The 15,471-nt window shown below is 32.7% G+C and overlaps 1 protein-coding gene across 1 annotated transcript in view; it reads left to right on the top strand.

The window, feature by feature from the left end:
* The window catches only part of LOC111043418 (QRFP-like peptide receptor), a 165,578-nt gene extending 159,016 nt beyond the window's left edge, over positions 1-6,562 (top strand). The window contains exons 8-10 of the mRNA XM_039428793.1: positions 991-1,151; positions 2,832-2,966; positions 5,770-6,562. Coding sequence (XP_039284727.1) covers positions 991-1,151; positions 2,832-2,966; positions 5,770-5,782 — 309 coding nt within the window. The 3' untranslated portion in view covers positions 5,783-6,562. The remainder of the gene's footprint in view (positions 1-990; positions 1,152-2,831; positions 2,967-5,769) is intronic.
* The last annotated feature ends 8,909 nt before the right edge of the window (positions 6,563-15,471 follow it).

Genomic DNA, 15,471 nt, shown 5'->3' with positions numbered 1-15,471 from the left:
CAAAATGTTAATAACTTAATCCATACGGTATAGATTCTATTAGATTGAACGAAACTTGACAAACACATATGATCATCATGTGTATGATGAGTTATGTTCAATCTAATAGAATCTATAAGGATTAAGTTATTAACATTTTGTTAATAACTTTGTTGTTAACATTTTGTTAATAACTTTGGTGTAAACGCAGCTTAACTCCAGCTATCTCTGTTAAAACGGCAGCCATTTATGTTTATAATCTAACTTTTTCAAACCAACTTTAAGTTACACAAATTATCCGCTGGGATCGCTACTGCAGTTAGCTAATAGATGGTTTTAGATGGTGCGTTCACAATGTAGAGTTATCAAATAGCACTTTAGCTGGCTAAAACAACATTGTGAATACCCCTAATATTTTGAAATAATAGCGTGAAAAAATGTCATCTCTATAATAATTTTCAGCATAATCTTATAATAGCAATAGCCTCCTTATAATCGTCTACAATCTCATCTTCTTAAATGCTTATTTCCTATTTTGTGATGGCTATCTTTATATCAGATAGGCTCTTTTGTATTCATTCTTTTGTAGGAATAATGGTGATATATATATCAAGGTTGAATCTAAAAAGAGTTTTATAGTTCTCAACTATTGGTTGTGATCCTATCTGGTATAGTTTCCCCTTCTTCCTCATACGAAACTTTAATGCTAACTTATTGAGTATAAGCTTTAACTTTTGAGCATATGCTCAAACTATTTTTTATGAGCATTAGCAAAAGGTTTTGCTCACGTTTATTCATAGAAAATGAAGCAAATGCTCCATATTTTAGAAGTATAAGCAAATGCTCAACTTTATTCATATGGCTTATAAATAGTATTATGATATTAATTCTTGAATATCTATCGATCACAGTTTGACCCAAACCATAATTGAAGATTTAGTAATGTTTCTTGTAATTACAGAAATATTTTGATTACTTCCAAGTACTATAAACCAATTTTTCAATTTTCAGGTGATCAAAATGCTTGTTATGATAGTTATTGTATTTGTGATATGCTGGGGTCCCCTGCTAGTGGATAACGTTCTGACGGCATTCGGAGTACTGCCTGATCAGAAATCTGGAACTCTCAAGCACATGTACACCGGGTTTACGTTGATGGCTTATTTCAACAGGTTTGTTATATTTGTATGTTAAAAAGAACGAAATTTCATCGCTATTCTGGTATTTCAATCACTACTTTTGTGAAATTTTGGTGAATCTATGATTCTTTCATAGAACTGTGGACTATTGTTTCCAAGAGCTCAGGGCTGTCAAAATTGACAAACATAGTTGTTTTAAGAGTTGGAAGACATTACTTTATTCAATTCTAATCTTGGAATCGGTCAAGGCAAAATGTAAACGAATGATTGACTAAGAACTTAAAAAAACCTATGTTGAAAATTGAATGAGAATTCTATTGAGATCCGGATACTTTAATCCAGTTACATACACATCGATTTTTCGATGTACAATTGTTTTCCGATGAATTCCTTCAGATTGAACGGAACTTGAAAAACATTATCAAATCTGTTCAATCTTAGGCTGTACACCGGTTACTCAAGAAAAGACTATTCATGTTCAGTCACTATTAATGTATTCTTATTGCTTATGAGGACATGTCCAATTTCAATGACTAATCAGTGTGAGTTGCATCATTAGCAACAATGTGAAGTATTGTGACTAAACGTGTCCTTGTCTTGTCTTGACTAACTGGTGCGCGCCTATCTTTATAGAATTTATAAGTACAACAAAAAATCGTACGTCCAAGAATCTATGTGTGTGTAACTGGATTTACTCCAATATTCAGGACCAACTTTCTAGCACACGACAATCTAGTTTGTTGCTACTCTGAAGGTGCGCCATGAACCACTACCACCGTAAACAAAGCCGTAGTGCATCCTGGTTACATCAGCACAGGTAGGGTTTCTACACCAATAGAGACACTAGCTGATATAGATCAGCTGAAATCAACGAATTTTTATTGATGTAGGAGCCCTACCTGTGTTGACGTCACATGAATGCACTACGGCTTTGTTTACGGAGGTAGTGCATGAACACGCGTATTCCACTTTTTATCAGCTGATGCTATTCTTATTAAAACTGTATTTGTACAGAAACAGTAAGATACAGATAAAATAGGCTGATCTTCATCAACTGATTGGAGAGTGAAATGTGCATGTTTGTGGGGCATAAGTCCCAAAAATTTGATACAATAAAAGAGCACGAATTGATCCCATCTAATAAATCCTAAGTTAATCGCTACAAGATTGCTCACATTCCATGTCTATGAAGATGATAATGAAATTGCAATATTGTCAAATAATTGCAAGATAAAGTCAATATTGCATATTTATAGTACGTACAAAATTACTTTTGACTTGAGGGACATGCTCAGCAGAGAAAGATACAGCGGTGCTATGCTGCCGTTCTAAACCGGCCAGCGTTCTCTAGATTCCAGTGAGTGCTCAAGTGCACATGAGCAAATTTTCCTGCCTGTAAGCACGGAGTCGACTGAGTCTAATCGACAAATTGGCAACTGCGCTACTACCTATGACTCTATCCATCACTGTAATTGGCTGATCCCCCTCCATTTCTCTGCGCCGCATATATTCCTCCAAGTCAAAAGTAATTTTGTACGGACTATAATATAATGAGAAGTCAAGTCAACTTTGGTATTTAAGAAAGTAAAGTACTTCAATTAATTTCACTTTTCACCGTTACTAGTGTGTGTGTGTGTGTGTGAATCCAGTTAGAGTGATGCATTGAAAGAGCGACTATCATGCAAATTTTCCATTGTTGTCTTATGTTCGCAGCTGTGTGAATCCAATAGTGTACGGATTCATGTCGAAAAACTTCAGAGAAAGCTTCCAAAAGGCACTTTGTCGATGCTGCAGAGGCCCGCCCAAGCGAACTCTATCAATGTCGCAGACAAGAACCACATCCATAAGGTACGAGCACCACTAATTCATCCCTTAAATTGTGGAAGAACAAACTTCACGCAAGTGACATTTTCTTCTTGTTCAGTTCAAAGCGATGTCATATTGATCCATACATAATGATTTATGTACTGTAAAAATAAGGCTACTGAATTCATTACACTTTGGCTAATCTTGAATTTTTCCTCGAATGAAAAAATTATCATTTCATAAGTAATTGAGGAGCTGGGTGCAGAAACAGCCTCAGTTCTATCAGATCGTTTTTGCGTAGAATGTTTTTAATGAACCGCCATTTTATCTTTTCTAGTACAGTGGTCTTTATCACTCCTGATTATCTTCTGATTAGCTGATTATAAATTCACTTCACAATGATTTTCATCTTACGCAATGTAGTCACAGAATACATGTGTATTCTGTGATGTTGATTGCACCTGGTTTTATAAAAAACGTTTTGAGTTCTGACGGATAGGCTACAAGAACAGTTTTTAAATTGGCGAAAGTAAATTATTCAAGGACCTTCTTCCATTTTTAATGTAGGAGAATTATTATTCATTGAGTATTTGTCTTTGAAGCTAGTTGCTTAGTAGCACTTAAGAAAACACGACCAAGGAGGAAAGTAAATGGAATTATACTCCACAATTTAGATCACTAAAGTAATGTTATACAGCATACGTTAAACAGCATTCGATAAATAAATAATTAATGTGTATATAATTTTGAACATTATTTTAAGGTCATTTCTAGCGAAGTCACATTAGAAAGTGCTTGAGAGATTATACTCTAGTATACGATACAATAATTATTAAAGAGTTGAAATCGTTCAAACTTGAGTAATATCCAATAAAGTATAAGTATGAATCATGTTCCTACAAGGAAGGAACCAGGAAACATTATTTATGAAATCATGTTCCGCAATAATTCAAGGAACGATAACTCTGTTACATTGAAAACAATTGAAACTAATAGTCGAAACCCACTTCTACTGTCATTTGCTGTGTTTGAAATTAAATTATAAAATAAATTACCTCCAACAAGGACGGGTATCAAGGAGAGGGTGGGAAAGTCAAAATTAAATTTATTTTCTGTATAAGGCTCTCTAAAATCATTATATTAATTGAGTTAACTTTTACAGAGTAATCAATATTCTCATCAATCTATTATTTCGGAGTATTCTTTATCTCGAGAAGTCACAACCCTGCAAGAAAATGAAAAAAAAGGATGAGCCAGCTGAATATTGAGAGAGATGGGGAACTCTACTCTCGATTCCATAGGTTCATATGAAACTCAGAACTTCAATGAAAAAAGGGAATGGAGCTTTTTAAAAGAGGAAGAAAATTATTCAATCGCAAACAACTGGTGGCGGAAGCCACGAAAACGATCATATTAGACGGAGAAAGAAATTCATTTCACTTGTAAATTTGGAAAGCAACAAGGTTCAATGGAAACAAATTGCGTCGTTGGGAGTGAAGGCAAGAAATGGCCAGAGCTCAATCAGTCGGAAACGCTCGACCATCATCCCAAGTGCAAATTCACTTATAATTGGTGCAGAAGTGACGGCAAAAACTCAATGCTAACTTCTACGTGAGTTTTATTCCATCAATTATTCATAAATGAAGTGGAAGACTGATCTGGAAGTTCATTATCAAGAGCAAACTCTTCAGAGTCCTCTATATTCTCTCCACAATCCAGTTTGGAAGTTTTCTACTAGTCATCAAAATTAATTATGCTTTCTCTAGTCATTTAATCTAGCTCTAATGGAGATATCCATAAATTATATTATTCATCTATAATGTATTGATGGTCTGCTCTAGAGAGTAATCTACTCGTCCTTTTTACTTTCCTGTAAGCATTCGGCCCACCTCTCATAAAATATCTCGCGAGATCCTTTATCAATATTGAAAGTGTTTTTCCTCAAAATAGAATACCTACGGACAGTAATTCAGTTCTAGCTAAACACAATGAAAGTATGAGAAAACATAGTTTCTGAAATTGTTCATTACTTAAAAGGAGAAATCACACATTGATAAATATTAGTTTTACTCATCTTTGAACAATATAAGTTATATTATATAAATAATACAATGACAGTTCACAATAATAATATACTTTATACATAATGTACGACTGTTCCCAAATATACTGGATACATGATGTACGACTGTCCAAAGAACTCATTAGAAGTGGAAAATTGTGTAGAATTTCATAGAAGTGAAAAATAGATTAACAAAATATATGAAATTCTACACAATTTTCCACTTTTAATGAGTTCTTTGGACAGTCGTACATCATGTATTCAGTATATTTGGGAACAGTCGTACATTATGCATTAAGTATAAATTAAAAACAACCAGTTTTGGATAATTACTACAAAATGATTTGAAAAATTGAAATGGAGTAAGCATCCGGAACTGGTTGTTTTTTATCTTGTTATTTCATATTAAAAAGTTTTTGAAAGGGTACTATGGTATAATTTTCCAAATAACAAATTGAGTAACCCTGAATAAATAAGATTTTAGAAAATTGTGTTAATCAATAATTGATTATTGCTATCATATTCTCTGATTGATACAATAAGTACATCATCAAAATGATAGGGAGAGGAAAAATAAGGTAACCTTATGTTATTCATCTCCCAAATTTAGATAAGGTTACACGTAGTTCGAAATAGGTTAAGAGTATTGTAGTTTTCCACTTCACAATATTGTTATATAACTTCATCAATTTTCCAAAATAACTTTCAGATTATTTACTGATGTAATAATTCATTGTGAAGTGACTGAATGTCATATAACTGTTCCATTGTACATTGTTCCAGGCAGAGTTTCTAGACTAAGAAGAAAGCAGAGCAAGTTCCAAGATATGGAGCTGACAGTCATGTGAGGGTCACAATCGGTCACCGGTCACCGCCAAAGCCAAGATAACTGATCAGGGTATACACAGTAAACGCAACTAGTCTGATGATGTACTTCTCTTCAATGGTTCTGTGCTGCTCAAAACTATTTTCCAACTTTAAAATATTATTTGAAAGATCTTTGATCCTGGAATCGTGGTATTGGAAATGAAATACAATCATTACAGTTAAAAACTACAAAACCCATGAAGACTACAACGACTATTCATTCCAAGAATATTTGGAGTTTAATAATAATCACCAACCTACACTTTTTCTATACATCCACAAATCATGTACAGTACTGTTATAATAATAGGTATAAACTTCTCAACCAATTGCAATTCAATTTCTTGCAAGTGAAGTGGACTGTTTATAACAATTAATAATCCTATCTTCCATCTCTCATCATTGATGATTTGAAAACTATTTGTACTTTTTACGTGATTCCAAGATAAGAAGAGATTACTTCTATGCTCTGAATCTACGTGATTCTTTTATTCTCGAAATAATTATTTTAATGTTTTGTGTTTTGGTGCAGTTCTCAAGAGATTCAGTCTCTTTACTCCTGATAAAAAAATGTGGATTCAACAAATAGGTTGATGGCCGTGTTGAATCCATCTCAGAAAGAGGTGTTAAATTCTAAAGCTGCAATATAGGACGAAGATCATCGACAATATTCCACATTCAACTATTGTGAAAGCGTTTTTAACTCTTAGAAAAAAAGATCTATAGAGAGTGAAATGAACTATATATCACATTCTATACTTTCTGAATGTGTCCCACACTTGAGAGAGTAGTGAGTATATTTGAGAGAAATGTGAGCATTGAAAGAGATGAGCGATGATGATGCGAGAAGGGTCTTGAAAGTAACTTGATGTAGAAAATAATTTTTCTTACAGTTACCATCCCTGCACTGATTACAGAACGCAAAGAATCACTTTTCCGCTCTAGTGCGCAAAGTATTACTTTGCGTACTCCTAATACTTTGCGTATTATCTTGCAGCCATCCCAATCAGCTGGTAACATTGTTGGCGTGTATTTTGAATGCGAATTTGTTCTATCTATTTTTTTCTGATTTTCAAATAAATAAAAATGAGAACTCATTAAATTAAACATCTTGAATATTATTAATTATTCATTATTTCAAATAATATTTTTTTCATTCATAAATTGATTGGTTGAAAAACTGTTTAGAAATCAAGATTCACTCAAAATTATTAAAATTTTCAAATTAATTACATTAGTTAAATTTTTAATTTGAATAAATTATCGATTATTAATTTTCAATTAGATTATCAAGTTTAGAATAAATTAAAGTTGTTATTAATAACAAAATTATACAGACAAACATTTGATGGATTTCAACCATCATTTCACCCATAATCAACCACTTCACTTATTCAATGGTAACTGTAGGGAAAATTTAATGTGAAATACGTGAGCAAAGTTCCTCTGCTGCACTCAAGAAACCATTCCGCCCTCGCCTACGGCTCGTGCGTAAACGTTTCTTTCGGTGCAGCAAACTGTCACTTCGCGCACTATTTGCACAAATAACTATTCCAAGCTTCTGGCAGAATCATTCTTCACATTACTAAGCAGTTTACCAATTTATCCATGAAATTCACTATCACTGGGGTAATGAATTTGATCTCCTGATCTCCTACCGTTTACCACATCACCTAGATCCAGTGAAATCACTAAATAACTCAACTTTTTCATCCAATCACTCACTGACAACACATGTGGATATGAAGAATGTTGAATGTAACACATTCATAGCAAAGTGTAATAAACATACCATATCATTAAACGTTCAATAGTTCCAAACAAGACTATCATCGACTTTAATCTGTGATCTGAAACAACACTTTTAAAATCTTATTTTCATGTATCCATTTCATCCATCAATAGAATATTTGACACGAGTTTTTCAAGCTCGTGGACTATGATATACGTTATATTCGTATTGAAAAATAATTTTTCTTATGCTGTGCAATATTACTAATTATGTATCATTATCTTCTATGTATATTGATGGAAAATCACATTTTTAAAAAGATTAGAAAGGGAGTGCATGTGATTTATTGATGAATCGTTTCATATTTTGTGTGTCAAATTAATACGTTTTGTCCAATGTGGATGCATGTAATTGTTGTAAATAACTTTATGGCTGTTTCATTTCTTGTTATTACTCGTTAAGTCTTGCTAATTCTATACTTAAGAATAAATCCTTCCATGTATTACTGAACAGTATTGTCGTTTATTTGCATAATCTTTCTACTACACTGTTGAGAGAATAATTATATATTTCATCGAATATATCGATTTTGAGAACCTAGACACCCAAAGGGAGATGAAAATCATTCATGACTCAAGCATGAATGAGGAACAATGTAATTTACGAGTACAATTGAAATATCGGTGCGATGAGGAGGAATACACAACAGCTTTTGAATTCACGATTCAGATCTCAAACTCTCATCTTTAGCCTGATACCCTCTGACGGTCCTCCCAAATTGACTTTTTTTTGTATCATAGAGTTTTAGCTATGTTGATGAGTGAGTGAGTGAGTGCCATTCTGCTTTTATTCACATAAATATCCACTTGCTCCCATCTACCCACTATAGGAATGATACAAAATGTATTTGAAACAACTTTTTAGTGTTCAATTCCTTATTTATGGATAAATAGGTTGATAGATTGAAAGGTTTCTGGTTCCTAGAGATGATAAAGCTTCAGGTGATCATGCTAAATAATTCAATGTCAAGTGGATCTAACCTTCAAAATTCATTTATTTAGCATGGGTAACAAGATTCTTTCACAAGTGCTCTATGATATACATTTATAATAATTCATTCTAATTATCACACAGTTGCAAACTTACTTACAAGAAGCAAATGTGACAATAGTGTAACCTGTCTTGGATATAATAGCATAGAATAAACAATCTATCATATCAAGTGAGCCTATTAACATAGCAATCACATACCATATAAAATTAATTATTATATCATAGAATAAAAAATATTCAATTCATCATAGTTTGTTTACTCTATGATAACAGTAATACTGTACTGCTATAACAAGATTGTGTGAACAGACCCACAACCGAGATCTATTTATTCAGACAACATTTTTCATTTATTAATATAATCACAAATCATATAGGGAGAGAGCAGCAGGCTTAGCCCAAAACTCCTCTTCTTTCAGATTTCATGAATAGTAACAAATCCAAAAGATAAGTTACATTTCACGTTCAAGAATTTGAATCCCATTTTCTGTCCAAAGAAAAAAAAATTGAAATTTTGAATTTAGAAGGATGGAACACTCAATTAGGATTCAAATTTATGTAATGTATGAATTTTTAGGCAAATAAATTTCAAATATTTAACTTCATAACCACTGAAAACTTGAAAAAAATTAAGTTATTTTTAAATATATATCCAATATTGATTGTTCAAGCGAAAATACATCTGATTTCTAATTAGTTCCATTATTGAATTGATAACAGTTTGCTGAAAATAGAGTGAGTAGGCTCACTAACACACAGTGCTTCAAAATATACATATAATTGAGTCGTAACCACTTTAAAAAGATTCAATCGATATCAGCTAGAATTTCATTCAAGTCAATCATTCCTACTTCTGTACATCTTCCATTAACATTAAGTGTTTCCTTCTCTGTATTTTTCTTGCGTTTTTGATTGGTGTAGAGCTCACAGAGCAGCCTCAAAGTTATGAAGTAGATCAGTTCAACAATACTTGCAACACTCCCACCAAAAAATAACGAGCATTGGCCAATAATCTGTACTGGAATAGGAAAAATTGTCTTATTATATATATATATATATATATATATAATATATATATATATATATATATATATATATATATATATATGTTTTTAGATCTGAGTATTGCAATAATTGCCATAATTATTATCCAAAAACACAAAGCATTATGCAACTATCAAATGGTGCGCCAGAGAAGCAATAGAATTCCAAAGAAACAACAATCTAAATAATTAATTCAATTATTGGAATTAAATATGCTAATTTAATTTCGATCGTGAATTTCCATAACATGATTAAGATGGCGTGAAGAATTGATTAAGATGACTGAGGTACAGCCATGTAATGGTTAGTCTGTGAAATGTCTTAGGGCTGGTTTCCGAGCTCGGGATTTAGCTAAGTTTTAGACTTTGAACAGCTGGAGTCAGAAAATTGGCTTTCCGAAACGTGGCGTAGTCGCAGACCACGTTTAAATTTAATGTCGAAAAACTATAAAAAGTAACACAAAATAAAATAAAGAGAAAATAGTGTAATGTTTCAGCTATTTTGAATTATTCAGTAATGTTTCATTTCGTCAAGGAAAAACGTTTCCAATCATTATAGAAATGAGAAAATATAGATTATTATAAAAGTTGCGACTACGCCCCGTTTCGATAAGCCAATTTTCTGACTCCAGCTGCTCAAAGTCTAGAACTTAGCTAAATCCCGAGTTTTGAAACCTGCCCTAAATAGATTAGTAACTACATCCTATCGTACTCTAGTATAAGATAAAATTGTACTGTACTTAAGTACAGTATGCGAATGAAATCTTGAATCTTGAATCTTGTACTCACCAAGTAGCTCCATAGCAGTGTAAATCGGTTCTCTCTCGTACAAGTTAACAAATGATCGCTCAAAAAAAATGAAAACGTGTGTCTCATTCGTGGGATTGCTGAAACACATATTTCCATTATAATAAGAATACCATCTCGAATTAATCTCAAAAGTATTATTATTTTAATTAACAAGGTGTGTCAAAGAAGGTTTGGGGAAATGTTAGATAAGAAGAATTTTTATTTGAGAGCTGGACGCATCATCATGAATAGGCTTGGAAGTGTAACTGTTCGAGCATGCTAGTTGGAGTCCCACAGTTACATGCCCATCCTGGTTCTCCAATAGAATAGAATAGAATGACTGCCTTTTTTTTTGACCTTGGAGGGCGATATTAGGGCGCAGTCGGCCCTCTCAACCCTCAATATTGACCATATTAGCTCAGCAATATCAATTGATATCAATAAAACATAGTGTGAAAACGTTAGCGTCAAATATCATGCTTACGTTGTCTTGATACACTGATGTGTATTAATACACAGATTCTAGCGTATTTTTGAAAATTGTCACGTTATTTTCTATAGTTAAATAACGATTAGCCTCCTGCTTGGCATCAATCGGTAGAGCATGAAATATTTTAATAATTATAAAAATAAGGTCGTGGTTTTTTACTAGGATACAGTCTCATAAAAATCTTTATAGGCCCAGATATGAGCTTCCACAATAATTCTGATAATTCATTAAAAATATATATATAATACTTATCCTATTGTATTGAGGAATAAAAATAAATCGTACACCATAAACAATTTGATTAATATATTAACAAATATTTCAAAAAATAAATCAGAGCTTAAATTCTATAGTATCTAATAGATTTCTTTGTAATAAATATATATTTTATCTCAGGGTGCGAGATTCGGCACCTGAAGGAATAAATAGAGCAATTCATCTAGTGAATCAGAGCTACAATAAACTATCGCAAATTATATTGCAGAAATTAATGATCATATGAATATTGTATTAACAGCCTAGATTTTATACTTCTTTGATTGATAAATCTTCCAATATATGAATTGATTCATTACTTTCTAATAAAATACCTTTTATACTACATTTACTTGCGCAAGTATTTTTACCAAATTCTTAATTTATAAGAAACCCTTTCGACGAGCTAGCTTTGATTCTTATGTAATTTTGAAGCACTGAGGGCGCCCTATCACTATTTCAATATTTTTCACTCACGTGTCAGAATTTTCTTATGAGCTGCTGATGTCGATCCAACTCCTGGTGGTCCTGGATTATTGTAGCCGGAGTCGTCTCTTCCAAGGGGTTACAAAATTATTTAAAAATGACTTTTGCTTTATAAGAGCATCACAAAGTCTTATAAGAAATTTAGTAATTCAATTTAACTTTAATTATTACAAGGTATTACGCTCTATAATTTTTGGTGACCTCTCATGGTGGTAGTTGGCAGGCGAGTGTGGTTCTCGTTTCTCAATTTCACAATTCTCATTTTCGATTTCTAAATTTGCATAAAATTTGAATATTCTATTCCTCCGCCATTCAAGGCTCAAATAGACCGTACTAAAATATTAAATTATTACTTATGTTATATATTAATAATTTCTTTGCCTTCGGGCCATATCCAAAACATAGACTATACAAGAATTTTTTATAAATTCTTATTATTTGTAGGAATATATACAAATATTTTTGAATCGGCTCACTATTGCTGCCTATCAATTGCCACTATTTGATTGGTGCATGCAAATTATTACAGTATTCATGCGCCCAGTAACCTCCTACTTCCTTAATACATTTAATTATTTTTGTTGGGTTTTTAAATATGCTCTTTACATGCTAAGTAATTTTTTATAGATTATTAGTTGTTTCATACATTACAATAATTAGCCACGTGAGACTTTTAGTTCCTCAAATTGCATACTGTTTTGCCACAATAAATTTCTGCCAAGGTGTTTGGTCAGATTCTACATTGTATGGCTCGGTCATCGTTAGGTCGCCGATCAGTAAATATTTATGCCTAACCTCAATTTTCAATATTTTATATAATATTATATAGTAGCAAAATTTATTTCCATTCCTCTTAGGCTGTTGTACAGTTTAGCCAGGACGTCTGATATTATCTAATCTTTACGCTATCTCTTTGGCGATATTAGCCAATTACTTCACTTAGACCTATAAATATTTCAACTAGGGATTTTTATTTATCAATCCAAATTAAATATGTTACACAATATATTATTATTCTTCAAAATAATTTACATTGAGAATTAATTCAATTGAGAATGATTATATTCAATGTGATACGTTCAAAGTCAATCTGATAATCAATAGGAGAAATGAATTTGGTGATCCGACGTTTAGTTTGTGCCATATAACTAACATGATTGGATAGTCATTCAGACTGGTTCACAACGTTGCCAAATTGACTCAATTTTGCCACTGAGTGTACACAGCTGTTATTCAATTTATCCCATCAAATTTGATCACATATTAATTTTAACTCCTTTGATAAAATATAATCAATTTTATTTCAAATTAAATATGTTACACACACCCCTGGATTTGAATTCAAAATATTTGAGAATCACAATGTTTTTAATGAAAATCCATCCTTCAACACATTCCATAATTTGTCTACAAAAAAAAAAAATACTCTCAAAGATTTACAATAATTTGCAGACCTTATCTGCTACGCCCCCCTTAGACCTCCATCAAATACAATAATAAATTCTCCTTATCAACACAAAAATATCATAAATATAACCTCTTAGACACATTCCTCCTTACAACACTTAGAACATAGTATTTTTAAATTTGCCGCTCGCAAGGCCGCCAACCTAACTCCACACATTACACTTGAGATTCTCTTATAATGGATTTCTTTCAAACAATAACTTCGATATACAAATTTTCTGGGGCTTATATTTCATTATAATTCCTAGGTCTTAATATCAATAATTTTCCGTATATCAGGTACAATTCCTTTCTTTTGCTACATGGTTTTTTGGCTTTTATGGTAACTAGCATTGAATTGAGGTTTTTTAGTAACAAACATGGCATAAACTAATGGTAATAAATTATAAAACATATAGATAAATATATTAGCATTGATAAATACGATAAATAACATTTTTGGGTACAATACTTTTCCATAATCATATGTTTAACAGACATTACATATTCGATTCAGGTGGCTTTGCCAAGCTGGTCGCTGGCTCTACATTTCATACCACTTACATCAGAATTTGCTGTTGAATCTCATAGTAAACCTAACTGCTACATTTTTTCCTTTTAAAGGTAATTAACAAATTTTAATTTTACTATCCCATTTGTGTCTTATTTTATATGGTGTAGATTATTAAATTACATACTTAAAAATTATTCTTTTGATTGTTTCAGGCCTCCAACAGTTGGAAGGAATTAAAACATCAGATTGTTGCCATGCGGTCTAGGCCAAGATTAAATTTATCATGATAGGTCAGTAATTCTTCTGATAATGACGTTTTCTCTTGATTACTTATCATATTTATTTCAAATTCTGTGATATGGTTTAATATTGGCTATATTTTCCCACCAAACAATGTGTGTATTTTCATTCTCTTGCAACTGGACTGTGTTGTGATGCGATATGGCTACGATAGTGAATGGCCCTGAATAAATTAAAAAGAATTTACGGATTACTTTCTCCAAAGCATTTGATAATATGTGGCTCTTTACTAAAACTTCATCTCCAATCTTATACGAGAATATTTTGTATGCTCGGTCGTGAAATCTCTTTCTACTACTTGCCATTTGTTCTAGCTTTAATCTGACTAGGTGATGAGTATTAGAATTTGTTGGCTTATTTACCTCTGAGCTTGGAAAATCAATTAATTTTTTGATAAATGTAGTGTTTCTTTTACCGAACATGATTTCGTAAGGCGTATGACCAGTGCTTTCATTTAGACTATTATTATAACACTCTTCTAAAAATGGTATATATCTAACCCATTGTTGGTGTTTTTGTTACAGTAAGTCCGCATAAAATGAGAGATCTCTGCCATACGTCGCTCCACTGGATTAGTGCTGGGTTGTAAAGAGATGTCCTCGACCATTTGATATTAGCCAGGTGAAGTATTCTTTCCACTGCTTGCTACAAAAATAGGTTGCGTTGTCGGATAGGATCCGTTTAGGCTTTCCTACTTCATTTGTCCATCTTTCTGTTATGCATCGGGCCAAAACTTCTCCGGTCAATTTACCTATGGGAAATAGCATCATATATTTTGAAAAAACACATGTAAGCACGAATATGTATTTCTTTCCATATTGTGCCATGGGTAATGGACCATATATATCCGCTGATATCAATTCCAATGGTGCACTAGGGAGAATGGGATTCATTTCACCTCTGATATGGTATCGCGGGTATTTAGCTTTCTGGCATATATTGCAAGCTTTTATTATTTTGGCCACTTTTTTATGCATGCTTTTAAAATAACAGCTTTCTTTTAGTAGGTGGAGGGTCTTCATAGTTCCAAAATGTCCAATACGTTTGTGAGCTTCTTTTATCAAATCTGTTTTCATGTTAGCGGGGATTATTAGGCGCCAGTCATAAGTATTTTTAGCTGGTTGGTGGAACATAAATCCTTTGTAGCGGGTGTACTGTCGCAGGTAATCGGGCGGTTCAGTAGCTCCTTCTTCATCAATTCGCGGATCCGGGACAGTCTTGGGTCTTCGTACTGGGTGGTGCGGATTTTTCCAGGGGTTGGTATGGCAGTGTGAATTCGTGGTTGGATATTGGGGGGATATGGTATGCTTTCTCCACTCTTTACTGCAAAACATTTCAGGTTGGTATCTTGACAATATGTAGCATCTATTTCTCTGGATAGAAAGTCGGCGGTCTGATTTTTCTTTCCTGGCAGATGGGTCAATTTGATATCATATTCTTGGAGTGCAAGAAACCATCTAGATAAGCGGTTGTGGTTTAATTTGGCTGTTTTAAAAAATGTTAAGGCTTT

Source organism: Nilaparvata lugens, chromosome 5 (genome assembly GCF_014356525.2).
Source record: "Nilaparvata lugens isolate BPH chromosome 5, ASM1435652v1, whole genome shotgun sequence".
Lineage (NCBI taxonomy): Eukaryota > Metazoa > Arthropoda > Insecta > Hemiptera > Delphacidae > Nilaparvata > Nilaparvata lugens.
Note: the sequence above shows the minus strand (reverse complement) of the source record. Positions and strands in the feature narration are given on the sequence as shown.